Below are 25,698 nucleotides of genomic sequence, written 5' to 3'. Positions count from 1 at the left end.
GATAATAGTAGAATCATTCTGCCACTGACCCCCTCAAGGAGACCAGATGAAATGCTCACAAGAGGCCCAAACAGAGGGCAACAGTGAAGGAGCCATACACAATTCTGAGAGCTTTGCATCTCCTATAAATGTCACCTTCCTTTGGCATTGCTCTGGGACTTCCATAACTCTGTAAAAAGGCATGACAACAAAGAGGGGCTGCCCAAAAGAGTGATGCTCTTCCAGCTCTGTGAAGAAGAAAAGCAGAGGGTGAAAATACATCAGTTCAAACAGCCAAGGGTGCAGGTATCAACCCCATAATCACTGGGCTCCCGTAGAGAAAGCTTGGCCTGGTCAGCTCTAGCATGGCCTCCAGGTTATGGCTGGACCTTCCCACAAGGCTTATGAGACAGGTGGAGAAGACCCCACCTTGGGGTCATTTATGTCCTTGAGTCATTGTCATGCTTGTGTAGAGCCAAGGAGCAGTTTGCCTTAAAATAAGGCCGACAGATGCAAATTGGGGGTAGAAATGCCAGGCTTTCATTCTGCTATAGGTTACCTTGTGGGCCTAATTAAGAAGTCAGTGGTTTTCAGCGAAAGCAGTTTTTTAAGCACCTGTTATATTAAGAACATGTGAATTTGACAATGAATGAATGGGCCTTCATCACTCTTACTCAACATAGAGTTATTGCTTACTGATGGGGAGCTCTCCTGAGAAATCTATTGTTAGGTGATTCTGTTCTTTTGTGAAGAGTGTACTTAAATAAACTAAGATGGCTACAATTTCATCAGGCAGTATAATCTTAGGAGACTATTGCTGTCGTATTAATGTATGTAGTCTAATGTAGATGAATTTTTAAGCAGTCTTATTAAATAAGAAACACAGATCCAAATACAGAGGTAATAGCCAAAGAGATCAGAGAACTGGCGAAGAGCCACGACTAACTTATCTTATCACTTCGCCACCGTAGCTTCCCCAGAGAGAGTTTCTTCCTGTCTAACTTGTGTTTTTATTGCCTTCCTGATCTGCCTTCTCATTGGCTCTAAGCCCAGCCACATGACTTCCTTGTCACTACCTGTTTATACAGACCTCCAGGTCTCTATGGTTGGTACTAGGATTAAAGGCTCGTGTCACCACGCTTGGCTGTGTCCTTGACCACACAGAGACTCTGCCTGCCATGTGATCGGATTAAGGGCATGTGCTACCACCACCTGACTCCTGCTTATGGCTATGTGACCTCTGATCTCCAGGCAAACTGTATTTATTAACATACAAATAAAAGCACATTTCAGCACAATTAAAGTATCACCACAGTCTGCCTTGGTGGAAATGGCTTATGCAGCATATGTATGTTGAACAAAAGTTTGGCCAATTCAATAAGGTTCAGAGAAACAATTACACTTTTTATTTTCAGATGACATCATGGTTTATAGAGCATCTCTTATGGAATCTCTGAACGTAATATTTGTAATTTTTTAAGTACAAGACGAATATATAATTTTTTTCTTTTTCCTTATGTTTATAATTCCCACACTTCACAGGAGGACCAGGTCCGGTCTATATAGTGAGACCCTGTCTCCAAAACAAAATGAAAGTTCTATAAATTGATAGCTAGTTAGGAACTAGAATTAATAAAAACAGTATCTCAAAAAATACCTAAGTGTACATCAGATGGGATGTATGCAAGGTATCTGAAGAGTAGAGCTGAAGAAAGAAATGAAAGTTAAAAAAGAAAATAGAGTGATGTTGGTGGGGTGTTAGATGCCATGTAATGGTGACATTATTCTAAACTTCAGTGATGTGTACATTTAGAGTAATACCATCCAAACCTTTTGTGAATAGAGACAGACCCAGTTTATACATCAGGGAAAACAAACTACATAGTTTGAAAAGGTTGACCAGAGTTGCAAGAATTACACTACCTCATTTTAAAGATCTGGCAGTCAGGGCAGTATTAGCCAGAAGAGTGGTCTCACAATTCATTGGAACATGATGATGGCATCAGAAAATACAAGGACACATACAAAGACAGTCCCCTTTGACAGATGTGAAGTCGGTTCAGAGGAGAAAGACTTGAACCACTCATGCACCAGACATTCTTTAGCACACAGATAGTCACATAACTAAAAAGTGGAGCTAATAAAGCAGGAGCAGGCAGATGCTGACTCCAAGTGCAGGCAGAGGGGCTGCAGCAGAAGCACTGACAGAAACTCTCCCACTCAGCCCCTCTCCATGCACATGGCTTCCTGTCTTTCTGTAGTAATGTAGTTCTTGCCCTGGGTAGATAATGCTGAGGACAAGTTGTACTTCATTTTTTTTTCTTCTTTTTCTTGTCTTTTTCCTGGACCCTTACAGTAGTAAGGCCCAGTAATACTGCTGGTGTAATTCTGAGACAGGATCATTATTCAGCATCTTCCAGCTTTCTTATTTGTTGATGACTCCCATGCTGTAAATCTTTTTGCCTAACAGACCTCTATATTCAGCTGTCTGCTAGAGACACATCTTCTCAAAGATGGAATAGGCACATCAGAGTTACTGAGTTCTAAAACTATGTATTAATTCTCTGTTTCTCTCCTAGAGCTGACCTTCCTTTTTGGGGGTGGGAGGGTGTCATTCATAGTTTCATTTTCCTTTTTTCTACTTTCATCAAGATGGTTCTTTACCTTTTGTTGTTGTTTTTGACACAGGGTTTCTCAGTGTAGGCCTCGCGTCTGGAACTTGTTCTGTAGACTAGGAGATCCAACGACCTCTGCCTCCCAAGTCATGTGTTTAAAGGCATATGTCACCACCATCAGCTGGTTCTTCACTTTTTATGTGATAGTTAGTAGACATCAATTTTCAAGTATCTAGTTTTTAAGCTCAAAGTCACCCTTGAACTTTGATGTTTTCACTCTGCAGTGTGTATCGGAACTGCTTCACTCTCACCAGCAGTAGCAGGCTAGTGTGTGTCCGATGGCTTCTAGAGTGGCTACAGCATTGTTTTCTCAGCCCCCAATGATATCTCTTTTCTGTATTGTAGCCACAGTAACATTTCTTTGATTCAAATCACAGGTTCTCAGTTCTTGAGAATTCTTTATTCTTGTTTACCCTGCTGTAGAATAGTTCTTTGTATGTATTGGCATTTTATTTGTGAAACTATTGGTAATACACCTTGTGGTCATGTGCCTTCCAGGGTTTACATGATTTGAACTTCCCTCCTGTCACTAAGAGGAACACTTATTTAATATGGAGCTCTGCTATTAAATAAGTCTCGTCAAAGCAGTATGTTTGTACCACAGAAACATCAGAATGAGAGTATAAACACATACGATCTCATAGGATGGTTTATTTATTCCCTCCCAGATATAAGTGTACTTTTAAATATGTAGATATCTGTGCATATATGATCCACTCCTCTATTTCCTCCTAGACTCCTCTCATTTCACAGAGCATCTTTCCATAAAACAAGACAGATGCCAGAAATAGCACATGTAATGATTTGTTGCTAAGCATTAAATGTTGACACTTCCTCCTCCTCCTGCTAATATGACTGTTCATTTTTATAGTCTTGTAGGCTTTAGTAAATCCTCAAGGTTATATTATAATTATTCTATCACTTTTTCATTATCTCAGGATCATACCCTGTCTTTAATTTAAAAAACCTTTTTTAATATAAAACAAAATGGGTTAAAAAAAACCAGATAAAGCAATTATAGTCTAGTTGTAAACCTTTTTCACATTTATTTACTGAGTGTGTGTGCACATGTGTGCATGTGTGTGCTTATATACCACAGTACACTTGTGTAGGTCAGAGGACTGATATTGGGAGTTGGTTCTCTGCTTTTACAGTGTGGGTCTTGGGGATTGACTCAGGACTCTCACTTTTGTGACATGGACAGTGTTGTTAGTACTGAAAGCTAGATACCATTTTAGCAGTTGTTGGTAGTGCTGCTTTTGTTGACCAGGCATACCTCATTTGGTCCTGCTCTGGACTTAGAATACCATGTTTTATTGGCTTTGATTTGTTGCTCTGGCCTTAATTGTCATTTTTGGCTTGAGACACCCAGTGCCATCTAGTTTGCCTCAGTTGTAAAAGTTGTATTGTATGGTGTTACTTCGGGTTGGTGCCCAGCCTTAGTTGTTTTCTGCATTAGTTGACTAATTGTGGCTTTTGGTAATGGTTTCCTGCTGCAGAAAGAAGCTGCTTTGATGAGAGGTGAACTGTACTTATCTGTGGGTGTAAGATTAAATATGTAGGCCAGGTGGTGGTGGTGCACGCCTTTAATCCCAGCACTCAGGAGGCAGAGGCAGGTTCATCTGTGTTTGAGGACAGCCAGGTCTATACAGAGAAACCCTCTCTTGAAACAAACAAACAGAGCAAAACAAAAAAGGGTAAGATTTTAGAATGCAGTTAAGAATTATACTGGTTTAGGAAAGTGGTAGCAGAAGTTCTCCTGTAATCTGTAATCTCAGTAGGTATGTGTAGTTGGTCACAATACAGGGCATGATTTCCCTTCTGTTAAGTGAGCCTTCAGTCCAATTAGAAGGCTTGTGGTTACCAAGATATGAGTGCCACGACTGTCGTTTAGTTTGCCATGCTGGGCATCGTTGTGGTTCAAAGGCTTCACAGTTGGGTAGGACCACTGCCTGTTTTCCTCCTCTAGCAGGCCACATATCACCTTGTACTGTAATACCTAGTCCTCAGGAAAGAGGCTTTCGGGTCAGTCCCAGCTCAGATCCTTTGAGTTCTATGTCCAGAATACATGGTGTCTTCAGAAGTAGGGATTTACTTCCAACTTTTGGAGGTCACCAAGGGCAACAACAAATAGCCTGTGCTGTTCTGGGAGTCTCTTGGACTCGACCAACAACTCCGATTTCTCACACCTGCACTGGGGTTTTTGTTTGATATGGTTCTTGTGGGGAATACTAATCACTCCAAGTGGTGTAACTCCATGTAAACTACATAACATATGTATAGACACATACTTATGTGTATTATATATAATTTTAGATAAATATAAAATAATGATTTTCTATGTCTTTTTTTAAACATGCTTACTGTTATTTCCTCCTCTTTCTTCTCTCTTCTTCTATATTATCCTCCCTTTCCTCTCCTGAGTTAGAGATCCTTCCTTATTTCTCTTGTTTCCTCTTTATATCAGTAGCATCCTGCTAGTCCCCTTTCTGGGCGGAGGCATCCAAAATTCAAAGTATAAGTACAGATGAGTTTTATAAAATACTTTTAAAATTAGAACTATTTTATTCTTACAGTACACATGTTGAAAAAAATCCAAGTTATTGTATGATGATACTTTCAAAACGAATGATTATATGTATATCCCTTGGGTCAGGTCATAGTATTTTTACTGCTTTTATTCACAGGATATTCTGAATAATCTTGAATCGTGTGACCTTGAGGATGATGACCTTATGCTGGATGTGGATTTGCCGGAGGACACACCTCTTGAAAATGGTAAGTTAACATCGATAAGTCTCCAGATACATGTGTGTGGTAATTGGTAGGTCAAGACTTCTTCACCTCAGCTGAAACCTTAGACTGCCTAATTTTTCCTCACTTCTTCATTTTGAATTCCAAAAGAAATATATATATATAGAGAGAAACATTTGTTTTGTAAAACAGTATAATGTATTAATTTGATAAGTTTTAAGGTTAGTTCTGGGAAAGTACTCACCTTCCGAATGAATTATACTATGCTTTGACTCCTAATTTCAGTCTTTCTTTCTCTCTGTGTCCCAGTAACCAGGAAGGTAGAGTTTTAGACAATTTATACACAAAAGGACTCTTGGGTTCTCTTGTCTCTGGTGTTATAGCATATACAGGGTTTCTGTATTAGGAACTAGGAAGAGAGCCCCAGGCACCCTTGGGAGTGAGGTTGAACTAGGAGTCCTGCTGTTCTGGAAAGAATGGCTCCAGAGATCTGAGGATTCCCATTAGTACACGTTTGTGTGGTGTCTCAAGCGTCCCCAGAGAAAGTATAAAGGAAGGTTGAATCTTTTTTATCCATGGTTAGAACAGTGGGAGGATTCTTTAGAAGCTGAGTGTATTTGTTCTAAGTGTGCTTTCCTCTCACCACTGCATCAGTCATAGTGTCCTTGTTTGGACTCCTTTCTTGCTTGCTTTCTTTCTTTCTTTCTTTCTTTCTTTCTTTCTTTCTTTCTTTCTTTCTTTCTTTCTTTCTTTTTTTCTTTTTTTTCCATTCCTGAAAAGGTGCTCTGTTACAGTCTGAAGAATGAGCATGTGTTTATTTTCCTGATTCATGAATCTTGAATTACCTGGGATGGCATAGCCTATGAGACTGTGTAAATCACTGAGGGTTTCAGTATTTTAGGATCTACACTACTTTGGGCTGGTTCTTCTGATAAATCAGAAGAATAACAAAGAGAGCAGAAACTCACATCTTATGACTTAGAATCAGGACACTCATTTAAACCATGTTCTTTTGATGACAGCAAGTGTTATGACCTAGCCTACCTCACTGAAACCGCTCAGGGAGAAGCTCTGTAGGCCATGACTGAGCTTGGATTTGTAAATCTGTTAAAGTGAGGTGCTAAGGGTGCTTTCCATTGTTATCGTAGAAGTTCGGACTGTTAGACTTTCCTGTGGTGCTTCTGGCACTTGGGATACTTCTGCAACCAGAATGGAATTCCAGTCCCGAGAAACAAAAATTATAGCCAACACCCAGGAGGAACAGGAAGCTGAACTGCCAGCTTAGGTAGTGCAGGGGGATTATAATGTGATTGCTTAGTGAGGCACTGCTTTCTAGAGCTATGGAATAGGATTCCCTACAACAGTATAGCAGTTCAGTAGGTGGTGGAAATCTGTGTTAGTGACCTGGGAGATCAAGTTCAACACTCTTCTGGAGCATGAAGGGGAAATAAAATGTAAACCACTGAAAATTACCGAGATGCAATAACAAGACCTAATGGTGCAGGAGATGGGACATGCTTGATTGCTTTTTATTTATTTATTTTTCATAAAATAAATAGTGAAGGGTGAGGGATTTCCCTCTTGGGATAAGTCACAGCATAGGTAGTGCATGTCACTTTAATAGGGTTACTACAAGTTCTCTTTCGAAATTTTATTCCCTTTCTGAGCCGATACAGGAAGCACAAATCAAACCAGTCTTAGAACTTACCTCATTTCTAGAGCATAGCCTAGATACCCTCATGTTAGACAGATGTGGAATCTCAGAGAAACTGCAGACCTTTGAGGTCTTCATTGCATTCTCAGGAGAAGGAGGTGCACTCCATTAGCATTACATTTATGGTACAGATGTTTTCCTAAGGAAAAAAAACAAAACAAAAAGTGGCTATTTCGAACTAAAAGACACCAAAGAAAGCAGAGTGTGGGCCTAAAATTAGTTCTCTCCATAGGCACCAAAATTAAGTAGTTCTTATGTTTCCTATTACAGGAAGGTAGAACATACTTTTTAGGTCTCTTTTTCAGGGGGGTAAGAATGTGGAAGTGCTGGTAGGTTAGGAATCTTTTAACTTGTTGACTGTTGGCTTTAGTGCTTATTAGCTTTTTTCTAGTTGAGGATGTTATATAAGTTTAAGAGGTTGTATTGGTTCACTGAACCTTCAGGTATTTTAGCTTCACTAATTCTGCCAGTGTTATTGGCGTTTGTGCCCAAGAAGATGAGCAAATCAATGAGACCTTCCATTTGGATTTGATCTGGGTACAGGTTACTATGACCTCATTAAGAATGAATAGGTGCTCCATGCTCTAAGAAAAGTTTATTGAGTGGCGTGTGTGCATGTTTGTGGGGGTGTACTTTCTTCTCTGTATCAGTGCAGCAGCCAGAAGTTGATAATGGCTGTGTTCCTCTGTTCTTCATCTCCTTATTGTTTGAGACAGTCTATTCTGTGAATCTGATGTTTGTTGTTGGTTGTTTTTGCTTTTTTGTGGGGCCTGCCACCCAGCTCCCAAATAAATCACACATGAGGCTTATTCTTAATTATAAATGCCTGGACTTGTCTTAGCTTGTTTCTAGCCAGCTTTTCTTAACTTTAAATTATTCCATCTACTTTTTGCCTCTAGACTTTTACCTTTCTCTATTTCTCTTGTCTCTTTTCTTTCCTTCTTACTCCGTGTCTGACTGTGTAGCTGGGTGGCTGGCCCCTAGCATCCTCCTCTCCTTGTTCTCTTTCTCTTTCTTCTTTTCCTCCCAGATTTCTTCTTCTATTTATTCTCTCTGCCTGCCAGTCCCGCCTATCCTCTCTCCTGCCTTCCTGTTGACTGTTCAGCACTTTAGTAGACCATCAGATGCTTTAGACAGGCAAAGAATCACAGCTTCATAGAGTTAAACAAATGGCAACCTAAAGGAATACAACACATATTTGTATCATTAAACATGTGTTCCAGAGCATAAACAAATGTAACATACCTTAAAATAATAATATACAATAGATGGTCCCCATTTTTGCCTAGACTGGCTGGCCATTGAACACCAGGATCTTCTAGTCTTCATGCACCTTGTGCTGGGGGCTATAGGCACCCATTGCCAAGCCTTTTGTTTTTGTGTGGGTATGTGAGGGTTCTAAACTCTGAGCCTCTTGCTCACAGAGCAGTAATTTTTCCCACTGAGCCATCCCTCTAGTCCCTTTCTTGATGATTTTAAAGAAGTCATGAGGGATTGAATTATCTGATAATTGCATTTGTGTGCAGGTCTTTTTCTATGTGCTATTCAGGGAGAGAAAAATGTGTTTTAGTCTAATGATTGTTGAACATTCACAGTCTAGGATTTGGGGATATCCACTTCTGAGTGTTTTGGTGACCCTTGGCTGGGTATGTAACAGTTATGAAGCTTAGAATAATGCTATAGTTAATAATGTTAATAGAACATTTGATCACTTGCTGGTTGGTAAGGAAAACATTTGCATACTTACAGCTATAAGTGCTATAATATAACATGTTATCTTGTAAAGGAGACTGAGAAGGGCTGAGGACAATGTTAGATGATACAGAAGAATAGAATGCAGGTCAAAGGACATATGCGTCATGAAAGAAGATATAAAGCTAAATGTTTTTCTTATTTTATGTTGGATAAATACACAAAAGAATGTAATTGATAGTGAAACTGAAAAAACACCAAGTGAAGCTCCATGGCTTCAGAATGGCTATTCTAACTGTATAGAAGTTCATTAAAATGCATGGAGTTTGGAACTGGGCAAGTGTGTGTTTGAGTGGCTACTTAATCTAGCTGTGTGATGTTTTAATTGGAGTTTATTACAATAAGTGATTTTTTAAAAATAGTGAAACATTTGCTAGGCACCTTTTCGTTTTTTGGAGAAGCTTGTGTAGAATCTAAAGTAAGCCAGGCATTCAAGTACTCTACTCCCGAAGAACACTTTATTATTGCCCAGTTTGACTTTGTCTTTCTGAGTTGTTGGTAGTTGTTTTTCTAATGTCTTTCGAAAGTCAAGGGTGGTCAGAGATCCTGGTATCTATCCTCTGTGGGACCGAAGTAGAGCATCTATTAGTTCTCTCTGAGCCCCACTCTGCTTTTTTCTTTGCCTCATCCCGGATCTTCAAGCTTTCGTACTCTGGGGGTTTCCTCTAACCTTTTTATGGAAGGTTTTCATAGAGAGAGAAAGATGGGGTAACATTTGTTTTAGAATCTTGTGAATGCTTTCTGGCGGTGTTCATCTGACCCTGATAGCTGCAGTGAATTTAACTGTCACCTCTCCCCTTCTTCCTTGCAGGCCTGAATCAGAGCTCAGTCTGTGTTCAGAGATAGGAAAGACTTAATCAGAAAATCCTTTTCTACACTGTCTTTTGCACTTCATTATAGGTTTTTATTTGTTTGATTTTTTTTTTCTTGAGATAGGATCTGACTGTGTAGGCTTGCTTGTCCTGTAACTTGCTATATAGACTAGGATCACCTTGAACTCACTGAGATTCACCTGCCTGTGCTTCCTGAGTACTGGGATTAAAGATAGACACCACGAAGCCTGCCTCCCATCCTAGTCTCATAAACCACTGTCACATTCTTTGCACTGTTTTACATCTTTATATTTTTGCATATAGTGTCTTTTAATTATGAACTAGTTGATACAGATCTTCAAGCAGTAGATTAATGATTCTTAAGAGCTATTCTAGATTTCCTGGGGATTCTTCCCAATGCCATTTGAACCTTTCAAATTATTTAGCCATGCCCTCTGAGCGGAGAACAGATTGTATTCAGTTTTCCCTGTTCTGAAAATGTTTAGCTTTACCAGATACCACACTTAAGAGGCTTTTGTCTTATTTAAAATGGCAGCAGGTCAGAGGGAGAGGTGCTTCAGAGGGAAATCAGAGGCGTGGGATTGTGGGTGAGGAATCATGAAACATTTAGACTTGAGTTGTGAGCTGGAAGCCTTGTACTTAGTGACAGAATGTTTTAATTTTGCAAGCTTTTTCTTTCTTTCTTTTTTTTTTAACCTTGACCTGAATTCTCGGACCAAGGAATTTCATAAGGAAACAGTTTTGCAATTTGAATTTCTTTTGGAAGGCTATTGGATGTTTGCAATTAGTTCTTCCTGTTGTACAGTGCCTCTTTCTGTTGTAGGGTGTTTCTCAATATTTCTGGTATGCCAGAAACACAGCTGTGTTGCCTTTTCCTCTTGTTTAGGAAATTTTAATGGCCAGCCATCGCCCACAAACACACCTGGCATTTGGCACATCAGGGTATAGTCCTCAGGTTAGTGGATTGACCTAGTGAATACCTTCTCACCGTACTGTTAATCATTTTAGCCATTCTGTTTAGACTTTAGACTTTGTAAGGTGTGTAAGATGTTTTTCTAACCATTTCCTGAATCCCACACAAAGTTTAATTGCTGACTAAATTAAACCTATCTTATGTTTAAATTCATAAGGCCACATTTTTGCTACACTTTGTATTGAGATTCTTGAGGGTCATCTTCTTGATAGCTTCCAGTTACTTGTGTTTTTTTTCTAGCAATTTATCTTCCTGTGTCAGTACTATGTTAAGTAATTCAGTTTATTATTATTATTATTATTATTTTTACCTACATGATTTTTTTTCTTTTTTAACATTTAATTACAGTTGAAAACTTTCTTGATAATGTAAAGCCTCCATAGGCTTTGTCAGTCATAATATCATACTATCTTTCATCCAGTTACGTATATAAAAATTATAGTACTGTGTCATCATTATCTCTCTCTTAGGACTTGAAAGCTGTAACATAAGAGAAAAGCATCTAGGATACATTGCATATTGTGTTTTATTCCTTTATCAAACAAGGAAAAATGACACCCAGTATGACAGGCATCCTCATAGCATACACCTCTGTTAGCTAGTTAAGTTCTTTCCCTCTCCAGTGGGTTAGAACTCCGATGCCATCTGTCTTTACAGTGCTAGAACTAAAGTATGCTGCTTTTTGCTTTTGGAATTAGAGACCTTCAGAAGGAAGGCGACTACTCTCTAGAAGTGGTGTCAGGTCATATTAGGGTCGGTCTGGCTGAAGGATGTTTCTGGACCAGCATCTTGGCTTTCACAGTTTTGAGTTGAGATAGCTTTAGGATTGCCCTTAGTCATTCTCGGAGCTTTGCCACATGCGCCATCAACCTTGTGGCATTACACATTGAGGGAGGGCAACTTATTTTCCCTGGGAAGCCTTATGCACTGCTCTTGTTAGGCCGTAGAACCAGATTTTTATTGATCTCTTTCTTGTGATTTTGTTGCTTTCCATTTTCTTTCTTTCTTTTTTTTTTTTTTCCTGTTTTTATTTTGTCAAGGAATACCGTAATCTTGCCTAGGTAACCATCACTAATTTCAGTATTTCCATCTTAGCTAGATTCCAGAGTTTGTAAAGATGTGCTTGATGGATGGATGCCTGAGGAAGGTGTAGCACTCCCGGGAGTCACGGTTGTCTGTAGAAATCAGGGCTAACCTTGAACTTAATCTTTTTGCAATATTGGCAGATGTTTGTCTCTCCTGCTAACCAGCCATTTGGGATGAATTCAAGCTTCAGTAAAGAGCCCTGATTTGGGTCTGTTCACCAAAGCTGCACAGTAGCTTGTGCTCTGTAATTGCTCTAATATTTAGCTTGCTCACCTCTGGCTACCCTTTGCACTGTGCTGATTTTTATTCTGAGAATATATCAGGTCATTCTAGTAACAACATTGATCGCTTCAGTACTGGAAATTTCTTTTCTTAAATTAAGGAAAGAATATTTAAAAGTAGATGTGTGTTAGTGCCAGCTGTATAGACCTGCTATACTGCTAGGTGGAAATACTCTGTGGGACTCAGTGAAACTGTGAATGTAATGCAACTGTGAGTTTGTTGATGTTATCAAAGGGACTAGATTGAAATTAGCTTTAAACATGAAGATTTACTTAAAAATATTTTCCTTTGCCACCTCATTTCTACTGATATTTTTCAACATAGTGGTCATCATACCATGTATTATCAATTCTACTCGATTTTAACAATAAAATAGCAAGAAGTTATTGGGAGTAATTTCATTTGTTAGACTTCTTTTAAAAGCTGTCTCTCCAATGAAAGAAGACTGTATGTTAGTACTCACTGATTCCTCATGAATGCAGAGAGAACTTAAGTGTCCTTACAAAAAGTATGCCTAAGTTGTTTGCTTTTGTTGTTCCTGCACTATGCTTTTACAAACGGGAAGCCTTTTCTTCTTTTCTGAGATGAAACAATTAGCAAATTTCAAATCCAAGATTTTTGGATAACAGCCACTTAAAAATAAGTCACTTTTTAAAAAAAACCACAATTATATTGATATGTAAAGTTTTTAATCACAAGAAATTCTGAACCTTTTCATGTAGTCTTTGAACTGGAGAAGCCCTTCCGGTTCCATGGCTTGGGTTAGTGTTTAGAAGTATTTTTAGTAACAGTCCTAACTCAGTAGCTATGTAAGCACTGAGCGAAGATGGAGTCACAGGGCAGGCTGGGCTTGCTTCCCACAGGGAGGGCTGGGAGTGGAGCAGGAAGGAAGGCCTGTTTCAGCAGCGCCTTGTGTGCAACTATGTCTGAGTAGGCAGCCGGCAACACAATGTCTCCCTTGTACCAAGTAGCTTTCTCAGAGAGTGCTCAGAGATGTGAGAGCAGAGCATTTGGGTGAGTGAAGAAGCTTGGGTGCTTCAGGGATTCTTGTCGAGTTTTTGTGGTATTTGGATTTCAGGAGTGGACTATTTGTTGTTACAAAGCACTGGCTTTGTGTTCGGTAGCATTTCAGTCTTTCTGAACCAGCTCTGTTGCGGGCAGATTGGAGCAGCTTACTGTTTAAGTGTGAGCTTTATTTAAAAACATGATCGTCTGTGATGAAAGGTTAATTTGTGCTTGACACTGGGAAACTTAATTGAGGCACTCATTTCTTAGAATGGATTCTATGCTCTTTTTAAGATCTACATTTTCCTGTCCTGATTGCTTGTATTTGAAATGCATAATGTTGATTTCAGGGAACTTTTTCCTTGTTTTAAAACAGTCTAACAGTAAATTGTTCACTTAAGTGGCTGAAACAGAAGTATTTTAAGTTACTTCAGTTTGGATATGTAAAGTTCAGTTTTCACTGTAAGAATTGGCTTCCTTTGGAAAACTTTATTTTGTGGTTAGTTAGTGTATATGGCTGGTGCCTTTAGAATTAAAAAAATATTTTCAGCAGCATTTAATTATCAGGCCGTAAGTAGTTAACTTTTTATAGAGTGTGCACATATTTATAGTTTGTTGCTTTTTAATCTGCCTAGTGGAGTGTGACAATATGAACCGCTTTGACCGATCAGACAGAAATGTACGCCAGTCACAGGATGGATTTTGGAAAAGAGCACCCCAGAGGTGGAGTGGACAGGAGCATTATCACCTTAGCCACCCTGATCACTATCATCACCATGGGAAAAGTGACTTGAGCAGGTGAGTACTGCTCTAGCTGCAGCTCTGCTTCTGTCCTCTGCTAATGTGACTGACAGTTCTGTCTCCAAGCTGATTTTGCCTGGAGTTCAGGTTAGGCACGGTGTGTAATTGTTACAATAACTGATCTTTTCTTAGCTGGGCTCTTTTCAGTAGCTTTACAGATTTACAAACTGCATTTGCATCTATTACAAGGACTTGTAAGTTATGCTAAGACTTTGTGCGGGTGAGGGTTCTCACTTGGGCATTAATACAGATTGACTTTGTTTATAGTTTTTAAAAATAATATTGTAGAAAATAACTACTAAGTTATTGGGTTGTTTTTGTTTTTTTTTTTGTTTTTTTTTGCTTATAAGTTAAACATGTAAAATTCCACAATTACTATTAAGAGATTTGATATGACACTAGAAGTATTTTATATTTTAAAGCTTACAGTAGTATGAAATTGGATCAGACCATGTAGTATAATGGGCTCACAGCCATTCACACCTGGGGTCAGAGCTTCACCTGGTATAGATTAGCTTTGCAAGCTTAGTTTATTTAACACTCTGCACGCTACAGTCTTCAGTCTAACATTTGTGAACAGGCTTGAAAAGACTCTTCTGTGAGTATTCATGGATCAGGATAAATGCGCTAGTACCATACCTGGTTTGTGGTAAGCAGTGACATTTTTTTTTTAAATTAAAGTTTTTTGAATATCTTGTTCCACAAGGGGTTTATGTTTATCCTGGAGCATATTGTGGTGCAAATAATAAAACTGAGATGAAGAAATAATGGAGGGAAAGCATGTGGTCCTCTGTCCCTCCTAAAATAAGAAGCAAAGTGTTGCTTAGGGTCCTTGTAACAAAAGAAAGAGCAAAGCTTGGCCTGTTGATGCCAGATACAGAGTGTGCATAAGATGGAGAATTTGTTTCTCTTGGATTTGTTCACCTTACAGGCCAAGTGCAGAGGGAGTTGTCATGTGTGTGTCCTAAGAAGACTACTTGGGACATACACTGGACAGGTCCTGAGTGGCACAGTAACTTTCTTAGCTCTTCTTTGTTATGTAATTTCTTCTTTGTAATTTTCAATAAATTCTAGCCTAATAAAATATTCCTTAGTGAATTAGGAAAAAATGGGGTTCAATTAAAACCTTCTGTTGGGGTAAGTAAATAGAAGGATACAGTTGGGCGGTCCTTTTCCTAGGCATCCGAGTTGCTCCTGCAGGCGGAGCCCGATGTGAAGATCATCTTCGCACTACTCATGGCAATCATGCTTCTCTAATCTTTGAAAGAAGTCCAATTAAGGCAGGCGTAGGAAGCCGAAGTAAGTCAGAAGCAGTTCAGTATCAGTTACTTTTGCTTCACTGTCTCGTCAGTACCTAACAGAAACAGCTAGCAGGGGGACAGGTTTGTTTTGTCCAGAGAGTTTGAGTCTATCATAGCAGGGGAGGCAGGCGAAGCAGTTCGTGATGTTAGGAATGTGTGCTGGAGGTGCCTCACATTACTGCAAACCAGGAATCCAGGAGTGAGCCTGGAGCTAACTACCAGGTATACACTTCAACAGCTTAGCCATGATGATCTATTTCTGCCAGATCCCCTCCTCCTACATTCTCCAGCCTCCCAGAATATCATTCCCATCTGGGAACAAATAAACACAACGTGAGCCTGTGAGAGACATGTCATATTCAAACCATAAAAATGCTTATTTTAAAAATTTGTTCATTCACTTAATCAATACTCATTGGTAGTCTGTACATTATACAGCACCCTACAGTCTTAAGCTGGTATGAATCTGGAGATTGTATGAGAGGTGAAAGTTGTGGATTGGTAATGACTTCTTGTACTATTGTAGTAAATATAACAGGAAGAATTCTGCACTGATACAGCTTAATAGTAGATACAGCTTAACATGGGAGATAGGAAAAGACTTGTGCATGTTCCATTTCGTACACATATGAATAGTATACAGAGTCTGTGGAGACAAGCTGTGACAATGTATGCCCAATAAAGGGATGGAAAAGGGATGACATGAGCACTCAGCAGCTCTTTCTGTTTGTAGTCTTATCTAGGATAGCACAGAATAAGTGGTTACTTTTGAATCAGTCTGCAGGTCTGTGTGGAGACTGCCCACGGTAGTATAGTGTCTGAAGGATAGGAGTGAGCACTTAGCCTGGCACAAGGGAGTTGCAGAGTTTGTGTGGTCGAGTCTGGCTTGTTCAGACACCCACTCTTCAAGTTTTCTGTAGCTGTTTTTCTTGTGGATTTGGAAGAATGAGTGACATGATTATAACTCTAGACAATAGACTATCAGATCTGCAGCTTACAATAGAGGGAGGCAAATTTCAGCATAAAGGAGACATTCCTCAGCCTATCAAAAATGAATGGGTAACATGGAGGTAATTGTCTCTGTCCTTAGAAATGGTCCAACTAAGGCTGAGTATAATCATCTATCAGGAAAGTTAGAAAGTATACCCCTCGTCCCCCAAAAGTTCAGAACCCTAAACTCTAATTCCCTACATATTATCATGTCAGATAAATAAAAGAATGAACAAATTAAATTGTTTAAATGGTGGCTGCATTATGCCTTTTTATATAAATTGTGATTTTGCAGAAGCTAGAAAGAAAACATATAATATTTCCCCAAAACATGATCACAAATCCCCCTCAGAGTTTATAGACTTTAAGGCACTTGTAATTGTGAATTGTCAGTTCTTAGTGGTTGGTAGTGAGGGGAGAGAGATACACATAGTATTCTCTCAGGTTGGTAATATGAGTTACTGGGCGTAGAATTTTCTAAGGAGTGAGTGGTAATGCTGATAATGTTGAGACTCATAGGTTGGCTGGTTCATTTTACCTTCAAGCTTCTGTGTTTGTCCTGGATTTTCCAAGTATGCCAGAGCTATTTACAAGGATGTATCTCACAAAAAGAAACCTTCCACAGCAAGCCTTGGAACTGTCATTTTCTGCCTTCATCTTAAAGTGTTAAAAGAGTTTGAGAGTACAAACCTCAAGATCTTTTTCATATCAGGTGTACAAGTCCCTCTTTCGGTTCCCTAACTTGAGTACTGGTTCCCTTTCTTTTCATGCTTAATCACTGTTGTTATCATAGTTCATGATAGCAGTATGTCTTAGCCATAACTTAGGCTTGTTGGGCATTACTGATCCATATGTTCTCTGATATTCTCATCATAATGCCACTTTTTTCTTTCACCCCAGCTTATTCCACTCCCATTTTCTCTCAAGAGCTCCCCTTTCCTAAAACTTTTATGCCATATAGAGTTCTCTCTACCCTAACAAACTTACAGCCTTGTCCTCCTTGTGGTTATTCTCCTAATTACAGCAAATCTAGCACTTACCTGAGTGTTTTTCTCTTACAGTAGCATTTTTATAGGTGAGATTCTTGTTTTCTAGGAGTCCTAGTATTTTCCTCTTTGGAGATGGGAGAGTCTTTGTCCTCACTCTTCCTTGTCACTTCTGAATCGAGTATTTTTAAGTTGCTGTTTTCAGACTTGGGCCATTTAGCTGAATCAGCTCCTTTTCACTGATCCCTCTTTATACAAATTGTGGCCCCTTGGCATACTGTTGTCCTTTATTGTAAGCTTTGATACAGCCATGAATAACTCCATTGTTATGCAAAATATTGTTTTAACCTTTTCCTTAGATCTTAGGATTTTCTATTTGTACTTTATGTCATCTGAGAACAGATAGTTTTACTCTTTCCTTTTCAATCTGTATAGTTTACTTTCTTGCACAATTGCTATGGCTACATCTTTTGGCATGGTGTTGAATAGAAGCTGATATTAAGGGGAAAATATTCATCTTTTAATGTCAAGAATGGTATTTTGTTTTGTTGTTTTATTTTTTTAAACATATTTTCTTTACCAATCTGAAGAGATTGTCTTCTATTCATACTTTGTTGAACATTTTCATCTTGATTGCATGCATATCTGGGCTTTATCTAAGCTTTCCAGTGTCCATTGAGATGCCTTTCCCCTCCTTTCATTCTTTTAATACAGTATGTCACATGACTCTTCGCAGTTGAGCCAGCCATCTATTTCTCAAAAGAATTCAGGTGCTTATGATATTTAAGTTTTACATTTCTATGTGCTGTGGATTTTTAACTACTCTTTAATACTAGTTTAGTTTTGTTGAGAAGGATTAGGTTTTGGTTATGAGCCATTTAGAATGAATTGCGAAGTGTTCCTTCCACTAGTATTTTGGGGAAGAGTTTGTGAAGGAATATTACTGACTTTTAATTAGATCCGAGCTTTACTTTATGGCAATATTTTTATTACTCATGTAATTAATATCTATAGATATTTGTTAGGTAGTCTATAGATATTTGTTAGGTCTTCGTGTACGTTGTTGCCCAAGTCCTTTGGCTCCTTGTTGGTCTGCTGGTTTGATGCTTGCTGCTGAAGGCAAACTTATGGAGGTACTGAATTCTCCTTTGTCACTGTGTCATGTAGGGAAGAAAGGTTGGCCAGCAACAGATTCTCATAGTTTTTATTTACTTGGAGTGTCTTCTTTTTTAAATTCTCCTATAATTTAAAGGATTGCTTTGCTAGATGTAGAATGCTTTGCTAATAGTCTTTCTTGTAAATTTTTGACCCTTGCAAAATTTTGACCCCTTGCTTCCAGATGACAAATCAACTCTTATTTAACATTTCTTCCATAGCACATGTAACTTTCCTTGCCATTTAAAGAACACTCACTTTGATTTCCAACAGATGGATTATGGTGTGTTTAGTTTTGTCTCTCCTCTAGCTTATCATCCCCTTAAGTTTCTTGGATATGTAAATTAATATTTCATTAATATTTGGACATTTCTGATCAGCACTCTGGTTGATTTCCACCACTCATTTTCTCCTTCCTCTTCCCATTATCTGTCACATTAAGAATTAAGTGACTGTTGTCACCTACTACAGACTGTCATTCTTCAGGAAGTTTGAAAGAGAAATAGTTAAAATAGGCAAGATACTCCAATCAGACTCCCCTCTCCAGGATTTGTTGTTGCTATGGCTTGTTGCCACTTTGCATTTCTGCCTGCAGTGAATGGAGCTCCTGGTGGCCCACACCCTCACCAGCATTAGGCGTTGTGCTTTCGACATTAACCGTTTGGTATGTAGTGGTTTCTTGTTTTAGTTCACAATTCTCTAATGATAAATAATGCTGAACATTTCTTTTTCAGATGTTTGTTTTCCATCCATGTCTCTTCTTTGCTGAGGTGTCCAGATCTTTGTCCATTTTTAAGTTGAGTTAATTTCATATTGTTGAATTTTAAGTTTTTTGTATATTTGAGATACTAGTCCTGTATCACATGCGTGTATAGGAAATACTTTTTCTAATCTGTGGCTTTTCTAATTTTCTAAGTGGTATTTTTTATTTGTAAAATTTGCAGATGACTTTTAGAAATAAAGCTTCGGTGCTGTTCTTCTTCCTTGGAATATGTGTGTGTGTGTACACCCATACACACTGTGTCTAAAACCATTTGTAAACCCAAGATACTCTAGGGTTTTTATCCTATACCATAGGAATTTTATAGTTGTGCATTTTACATTGAGGTCTGTTAACTGATTTTGGATTCATTTTTATGAAGGTCGTTTCTTTTGCATATAGATGTCTTGTTCCTTGGTTTCATTTGTTCAAAAGGCCATCATCTATTGAATTGCCATTGCTGCTTTTTCAAAGAGGGGTGACTCCATTTATGAATCCATTTCTAGACTGTTTCCTTATTTTCATGTTTTCTCTGTTTGTTCAGCGATTCCTTACTATCGTGAGTATCACAGCTTCAGACAGGCAGTCCCAACGTTGGTGAGTGTCAGTTTTGCCTGTTCTTTTCTTACTCATCAGATCCCTTCAGTGGTATCCACAAGGTAACATCCTAGAATGTTGATGAGGATTATGTCAAATCTAGCATTTAAAGAATAAAATTGTTACCATAAAATATGCATATTTAACTTGTACATGAAAGTTTTTTAATGAGAAAAATATTAAAGATTAAATTTGAAATCAAAATTGTGACTCAGAGAATTAAAAAAAAAAAAACTCTCATAAAGCTCACATACACACATCTGCACCTGCCAGTCTGAAGTACAAAGTTACAAATTCTCATAGTCAAAGTATTTTGAAAGTAGGGAAGAATAAGAAACTAAGTTATAGATATGGCATATTATTTGGGATGATCCCTTTAAGATTATGATAATTTTTCAGTAATGTGATTGTTTTTATTTAGGCTGGTGGGTTGGATGACAAGTGATGCTTCAAATTCAATTTGGATTTCTAGAACAAAGATACCTAAAGATACTTAAAGACTTTTCCTCTGGCTTCTCTAAATCCTGTGGGTTTTTTTCCCCTCTTGATTTAATTGGCTGATGCATAGAACAATATTAAATAGTACTGGTGATGGTGGGCATTTATTTCTCATCTATGCTTCTATAACTCATTATTGCCCTTGCCTACATCATTACTAGTGGAATTCTTACCTGTCACCCTGACTGCCCATAGGTTCTGTGACTGACATACAGCTGTCATAGATTGTGGTCACGCCAGAGCCTCCGGTCTTCTGTTTTGCTATCATCTGGTTCTACTCTTAGAAATCTGTGACTGCTGGCTTGTGCACAGCTGTAGAATTAATTATCCCTGTTGAAGAACAGTGGGGTGCTGTGGGTAGAGCTCCTCTTTTCTCATGTCTGTTTTTCACTCTGTATTCTCTTGTTCCTGGATGTAAGCTTTCCTCCTAGGAAGTGATTTTAGCGCCTCTCTGTTGTCTCTAGGATCTCTGTCATAGGTAAATAGCATCTTCTTAAGACTGTCACGGCATTCCTCCCTTTATCTTTTCCATGACATGCTTGCTTTCTCTTCCTTCCATGTCTGCTGCCTCCCAGCCTTCATGGCCATGTCTGTGTTTCCCCAACAGTCTTCAGATGTTCCGCTAGTGAGGTTTAATCTTATGATCAGATGGTTTAGCAACAAAACACAATTATAAATCCAGTATGTTGATGTCCATATTTTCACAGTTGATGAATATAAATGAAAGGGATTTGGTGGTTCCTTAGTACTCTTGACATTCCTGTTCCAAAGGAAGTGGGAAATTATTAGTAGTGTGATAGTAATTTGGTTTTATTTAATATTTAGTATATATCATGTGATATTCTAAAAACTTTGACATATTACTTGATGTAATCATTATGCCAGCCTAGAGAAGTAATTATGTTACTATCCTCATTAATTTGTAGTCAAGAAAAATGAAATATACAGAAATTATGTCGCTTGCCCTGTGTTATATAGCTGATAAGTAATAGCAGAGACTTCCAACTCAAGATCTGTGCAAGTAATTTAAAAATGAATAAAATATGACCCTGTTTTTAAAGGACTTATATTTTAATTAGCATTTTTAGTGGCTATTGTCAGCTAGAATTTGAATCCAAATGTAAGACTATGACAGACTTTTTAATGTGCCTTTTCTAGGTGGCAGGTCTTAATTCATATATTCAGTTAGTGATGAATACTTCTTAAGGCTTCCCTTGAAACTCCTGAGTTCCAGGAATACATGGCTCTCACCTCTGTGAACCCATGCATTTCTCTGAACCCAGTGTATTCTTGTGTTCATACTTGTCACGCTGTAGAGAGCTGACGAGTCCTCCTTAGTATCTTTCCTCTCTAGTCTTTCTTTTCCTCATGGGGCAAAATAATCAGGGTAGTATGTTTTTAATGAGGACATTTTTTAGAATACCTTTATCATTTGTCAGTTTCATACATGTATGCAGCATGTTTTCGTCATGTATACTTCAGTACTCCATTCCTACCTGCTCCTCATGGATTCCCTAACACTTCCCCCTCTCAATTTATTTTCCTTTCTTCCTCTTCCTCTTCTTTTTTTTCTTCTTCTTCCTCCTCCTCTTTTTTTTCTTTTCCTTTTTTAAAATAACCTCGAGTCCAGTTAGTGCTGTTGGCATGAACATGGGTGTGAAGCTATCCACTAGAACCGTGGCAACTTAACATCAGCCAAACCCTAAAGAAAAATGACTTTACCTCCCCCACAGCCATCAATTGCAAACAGCTCCTTAGCTAGGGGTGGAGCCTCATGAGCCCTTTCCCAGTCCCTACTGGAATGCTGACATGTTTGATTGTGTGCAGGTAACCGTAGCTCCTGTGAGTTCATGAGTGCTGTGGTCGTGTCCTGTCCACAGACGGTATTCCACAGCATCCGTCCCGTCCTCCAGCTCTAGCGTTCTTTGTGCCCTCCTCTTCTGCAGAGCCTTTGCAGGGCTGATGTGTACGTCCGCTTAGGACTGACCTCCACCGTGACTCCTAGCACGGTGACCAGTTGTGCGTCTCCCATTGTCCGCCACTCCTACAGTACGAAGCTTCTCTTACCACGGGTGAGAGCAACAGCAGCTTATTAGTGCTAACAGATACTTAGAAGGTCCTTTGACTACATGTCCATGTAGCAAAACAATAGTAATAGGTTCTACCCTATGACCGCTACCGCCATGGGCTCTTGACCAGATTTATTGTACCCGGCATGAATTCTCTCCTGTGGAACAGGCCTTGATTCCAATTAGAAGGCTGTTAGCCACCTCTTAACTGTCAGACACTGCACCAGTGGGCACATCGTTCCTGACAGGTCAGTATTTTAGCATGCAGGGCCTGCCACAGAATACGTCCACCAATTAACATTATACTCTAGTAACCAGGTCTGGCTAGCAGGGAAGAAGTTTCCAGGTCGGCTCCAGCTTGATGGGTTTTTTTTTTTGTTTTTTGTTTTTGTCCTACAACCAAAGTGTGTTGTGTCTTCAGCAATTGGATCTTGCCATCAAGTTATAGTGTGGAAACAAGGATAATGGTAATTAATAGCCTGTATTGTTTTGTGAACCTCTGCAGCCTCCCTGACTCACAGGGAGAGGTATCCCATACCTGTCACTGAGATTTTCATTTAATAATTCATTTCTTCTTAAGGAAGCATTACCTACTGTCTTAGGGTTTCTCTTGCTGTGAAGAGACACCTATGACCACGGCAACTCTTATAAAGGACAAACATTTAATTGTGGTACTTACATTTTCAGAGGGATAGTCCATTATCATCACGGTGTAGCATGGTGACATGCAGGCAGACATGGTGCTGGAGATGGAGCTGAGAATCCTATATCTTGCCTTCCAGGCAACAGGAAGTGGTCTCTCTCACTGGGTGTGGCTTAAGCATATATGAGACCTCAGAACCCACCCCCACAGTGACACACTTCCTCCAACAAGGCCCCACCTCCTAATAGTGCCACTGCCTTTGAGGGCCATTTTCTTTCAAACCAGCATACCTATCCACTCAAGGTACCTCCATTTACCCCCCCCCCCCATTTACAAAGTAATAGGTTTTCATGAGGCTTTTAAATGCATCCTTTGTTTTGGTTAATCCTCCCTATGCATTTCTTCCTGTTCTCCCAATGCTTCTCATACCCATATTTTGCTTGCATGTAGGTATATGTACCATATGCGTATTGTACCATGTGCCTGCAGAGGGTAGAATGTGGCCATGGATCCCTTGGAACTGGAGTTATGGATTGTTATGAGAATGTGTGTGCTGGGAATTACCCAGGTCCTCTGCAAGAACAAAAAATGCTCTTGTCTGCTGAGCCATCTCTCTAGCCCTAAATCGTAATTTTTAAAGAGTGCTTTTTTTTTTCCATGTCACAGCTAGAGAATTTTAAAATCTTAGAGATGAATGCTTAAAAAAGTAAAACAAACAAAAAACTGGTAGTTAAAAATCCATTCTTCTTACTCATTTAGGACCAGGCAGTAATAGCAGTAAATCCCTATGCACATCAAAGGAATTTAGTCTTTTCTTCATGAAGTGTACAATTTGCCAGGCATGAAAAACATACACAGTATATTGTGGTGTATACTCAAAGAGGACACAGTACTGAACTCTATAAAATTACCTGTAGTAGCACAATGGTCCTACCTTAGGGGATTAAGGAAGCTTTCACAGAAGGAAGTGTCAGCTGACTGCAGATGAGAAGGAGTTGCTGATGTGTATGAGTGGAGGGGAGGGCAGGATGAGTAGACCAGCAATGACCACTGACAAAATGAGTATGTCCTTTGGAAATGAGGGACACTTTGTAGTGTGCTTTGGGAATTGTGAGTAATGAGCTGTTAAGAAGTGTGTGTAGGAGCCCGGCAGTGGTGGCGCACGCCTTTAAACCCAGCACTCGGGAGGTAGAGGCAGGTGGATCTCTGTGAGTTCGAGGCCAGCCTGGACTACAGAGTGAGTTCTAGGAAAGGTGCAAAGCTACACAGAGAAACCCTGTCTGGAAAAACAAACAAACAAACAAACAAAGAAATGTGTGTGGAAGCTGGAGTCTGTCTGTGGTGTCGTAAGCCATTTGAGATTCCCCTTTTACTTTGAGCAGTTGCCCTTCTCTTCCCCATGAGGCCTTAGCCTTTCATTTCGGACTAACTTCCTTCTTTACAGTCTGTCCTAGGATGTCGCTGCCCTAGGGAATCCCCAGGCCTGTGCCATTACTCCCTCAAATGCAGCTCTTTTCATGTCTACTGCTTACCTGCTGGGCTTTTCTGGGTTTTTGTCTTAATTCTTGTTAGTTTCTCACTAGTAGATGTTTTTCATCAGAGTGTAGTCATAAATGGGTGAATTCATACTAATCTACTGATGTTTGAAATCTTAAAATTCATAATTTAAAATTCAAAATTGATGAAAACATATATAACTATAGCACCAAATAAAATATTATTTATGAATTGTTTAACAATTCATGAAGGTTTTTTGACTTGGGTTAGAAAAACATAAGTAGAATTTGAATTAGTAGTTTCAGAGAAAAACAGTCTTATGAAAATGTCCTACAATAAATATTGAGAGTTTGGGGAGTATTTGTTGAAAAATAGAGGCTTAAGTAGATACTATATATTTCTCTTCATGATTGTTGAAATTCAACACACTGATTTTTACGTATTTAATACACAGGATTAGCTTTATTTCTAATATGTGAGAATGACCATCATATTGGAGAAATCATTTCTTAGTGTACTATGTTAAATATTGAGATTTCATGTATTTGTCTTACTTTAATAACCATCTGCATTTATGTGCAATGTGGATACAGTAACTTTAAATCTATCAGTTCTGGTTAATACTTTATATTTTACATTCCCATGAAATACATTATTATTAGTTTTTCTCTTATTCTGCATGGATATTATGGGATGAAAGAGAAATTCAACTTTTTTATTCTTAGTTTTTGAGATGGGTTTTGCTTTGTAGCTCAAGAAGGCCTTGCTTTCTCATTCTTCTTGCCTCAGGTCTGTGATTACAATCATAAACGTGCACACTACATCTGGCTTAAAGTTTTAAAGATAGACTTTTTCTTTTCTTTTTTTTTTTTTTTTTTTTGAGACGGGTTTTCATGGAACTCAGGCTGGCCACAAACTTGCTGTGTAGCTAAGGAGGATAACCTTAAACTCCTAATCCTCTGGCCTTTACCTGCAGAGTGATGGGATTATAGGACTGGACCAACACACCCAGCTTATGTGGGTAGGAGAATCAAGCCAGGGTCTTGTGCACTTGGGCGAGCACTCTAGTCATGGCTCAAAGAGTAGGTTTTGATTTTTTTTTTTACTGTAGTTTGAGATTAGGAAATATTTGGTGTACATTAGACTTGTAAACCTTGCTTAAACTGTTACTACTAAAGATGATTTATTAGAATAACTTCATTAGCTTTAACTGATGGGACATTGAAGAGATGCTAGTCTTAAGTGTGTCTACATTGGGAACTATTGTGGCTTCATTACTTAGCTATGGATCTAGAATGGTGTGCCATTTAAGACGCCACCCCAAGTCAGAAGCTGAAGAAGTGAGCAT

The 25,698-nt window shown here is 38.9% G+C and overlaps 1 protein-coding gene across 5 annotated transcripts in view; it reads left to right on the top strand.

Moving 5' to 3' along the window:
• Ccser2 (coiled-coil serine rich protein 2) overlaps nt 1-25,698 on the top strand; it is a 129,485-nt gene that overhangs the window by 60,502 nt on the left and 43,285 nt on the right. For 4 of the 5 annotated variants that reach the window (XM_036198906.1, XM_036198909.1, XM_036198908.1 and 1 more), the window contains exons 4-5: nt 5,342-5,432; nt 13,689-13,851. In XM_036198906.1, the coding sequence (XP_036054799.1) occupies nt 5,342-5,432; nt 13,689-13,851 (254 nt within the window). Of the gene's footprint in view, nt 1-5,341; nt 5,433-12,936; nt 13,063-13,688; nt 13,852-25,698 lie in introns of those variants that run through there. The other variant, XM_036198911.1, reaches the window with a different exon arrangement.

The sequence above is a fragment of the Onychomys torridus genome, chromosome 9 (assembly GCF_903995425.1).
Source record: "Onychomys torridus chromosome 9, mOncTor1.1, whole genome shotgun sequence".
Classification (NCBI taxonomy): domain Eukaryota; kingdom Metazoa; phylum Chordata; class Mammalia; order Rodentia; family Cricetidae; genus Onychomys; species Onychomys torridus.
Note: the sequence above shows the minus strand (reverse complement) of the source record. Positions and strands in the feature narration are given on the sequence as shown.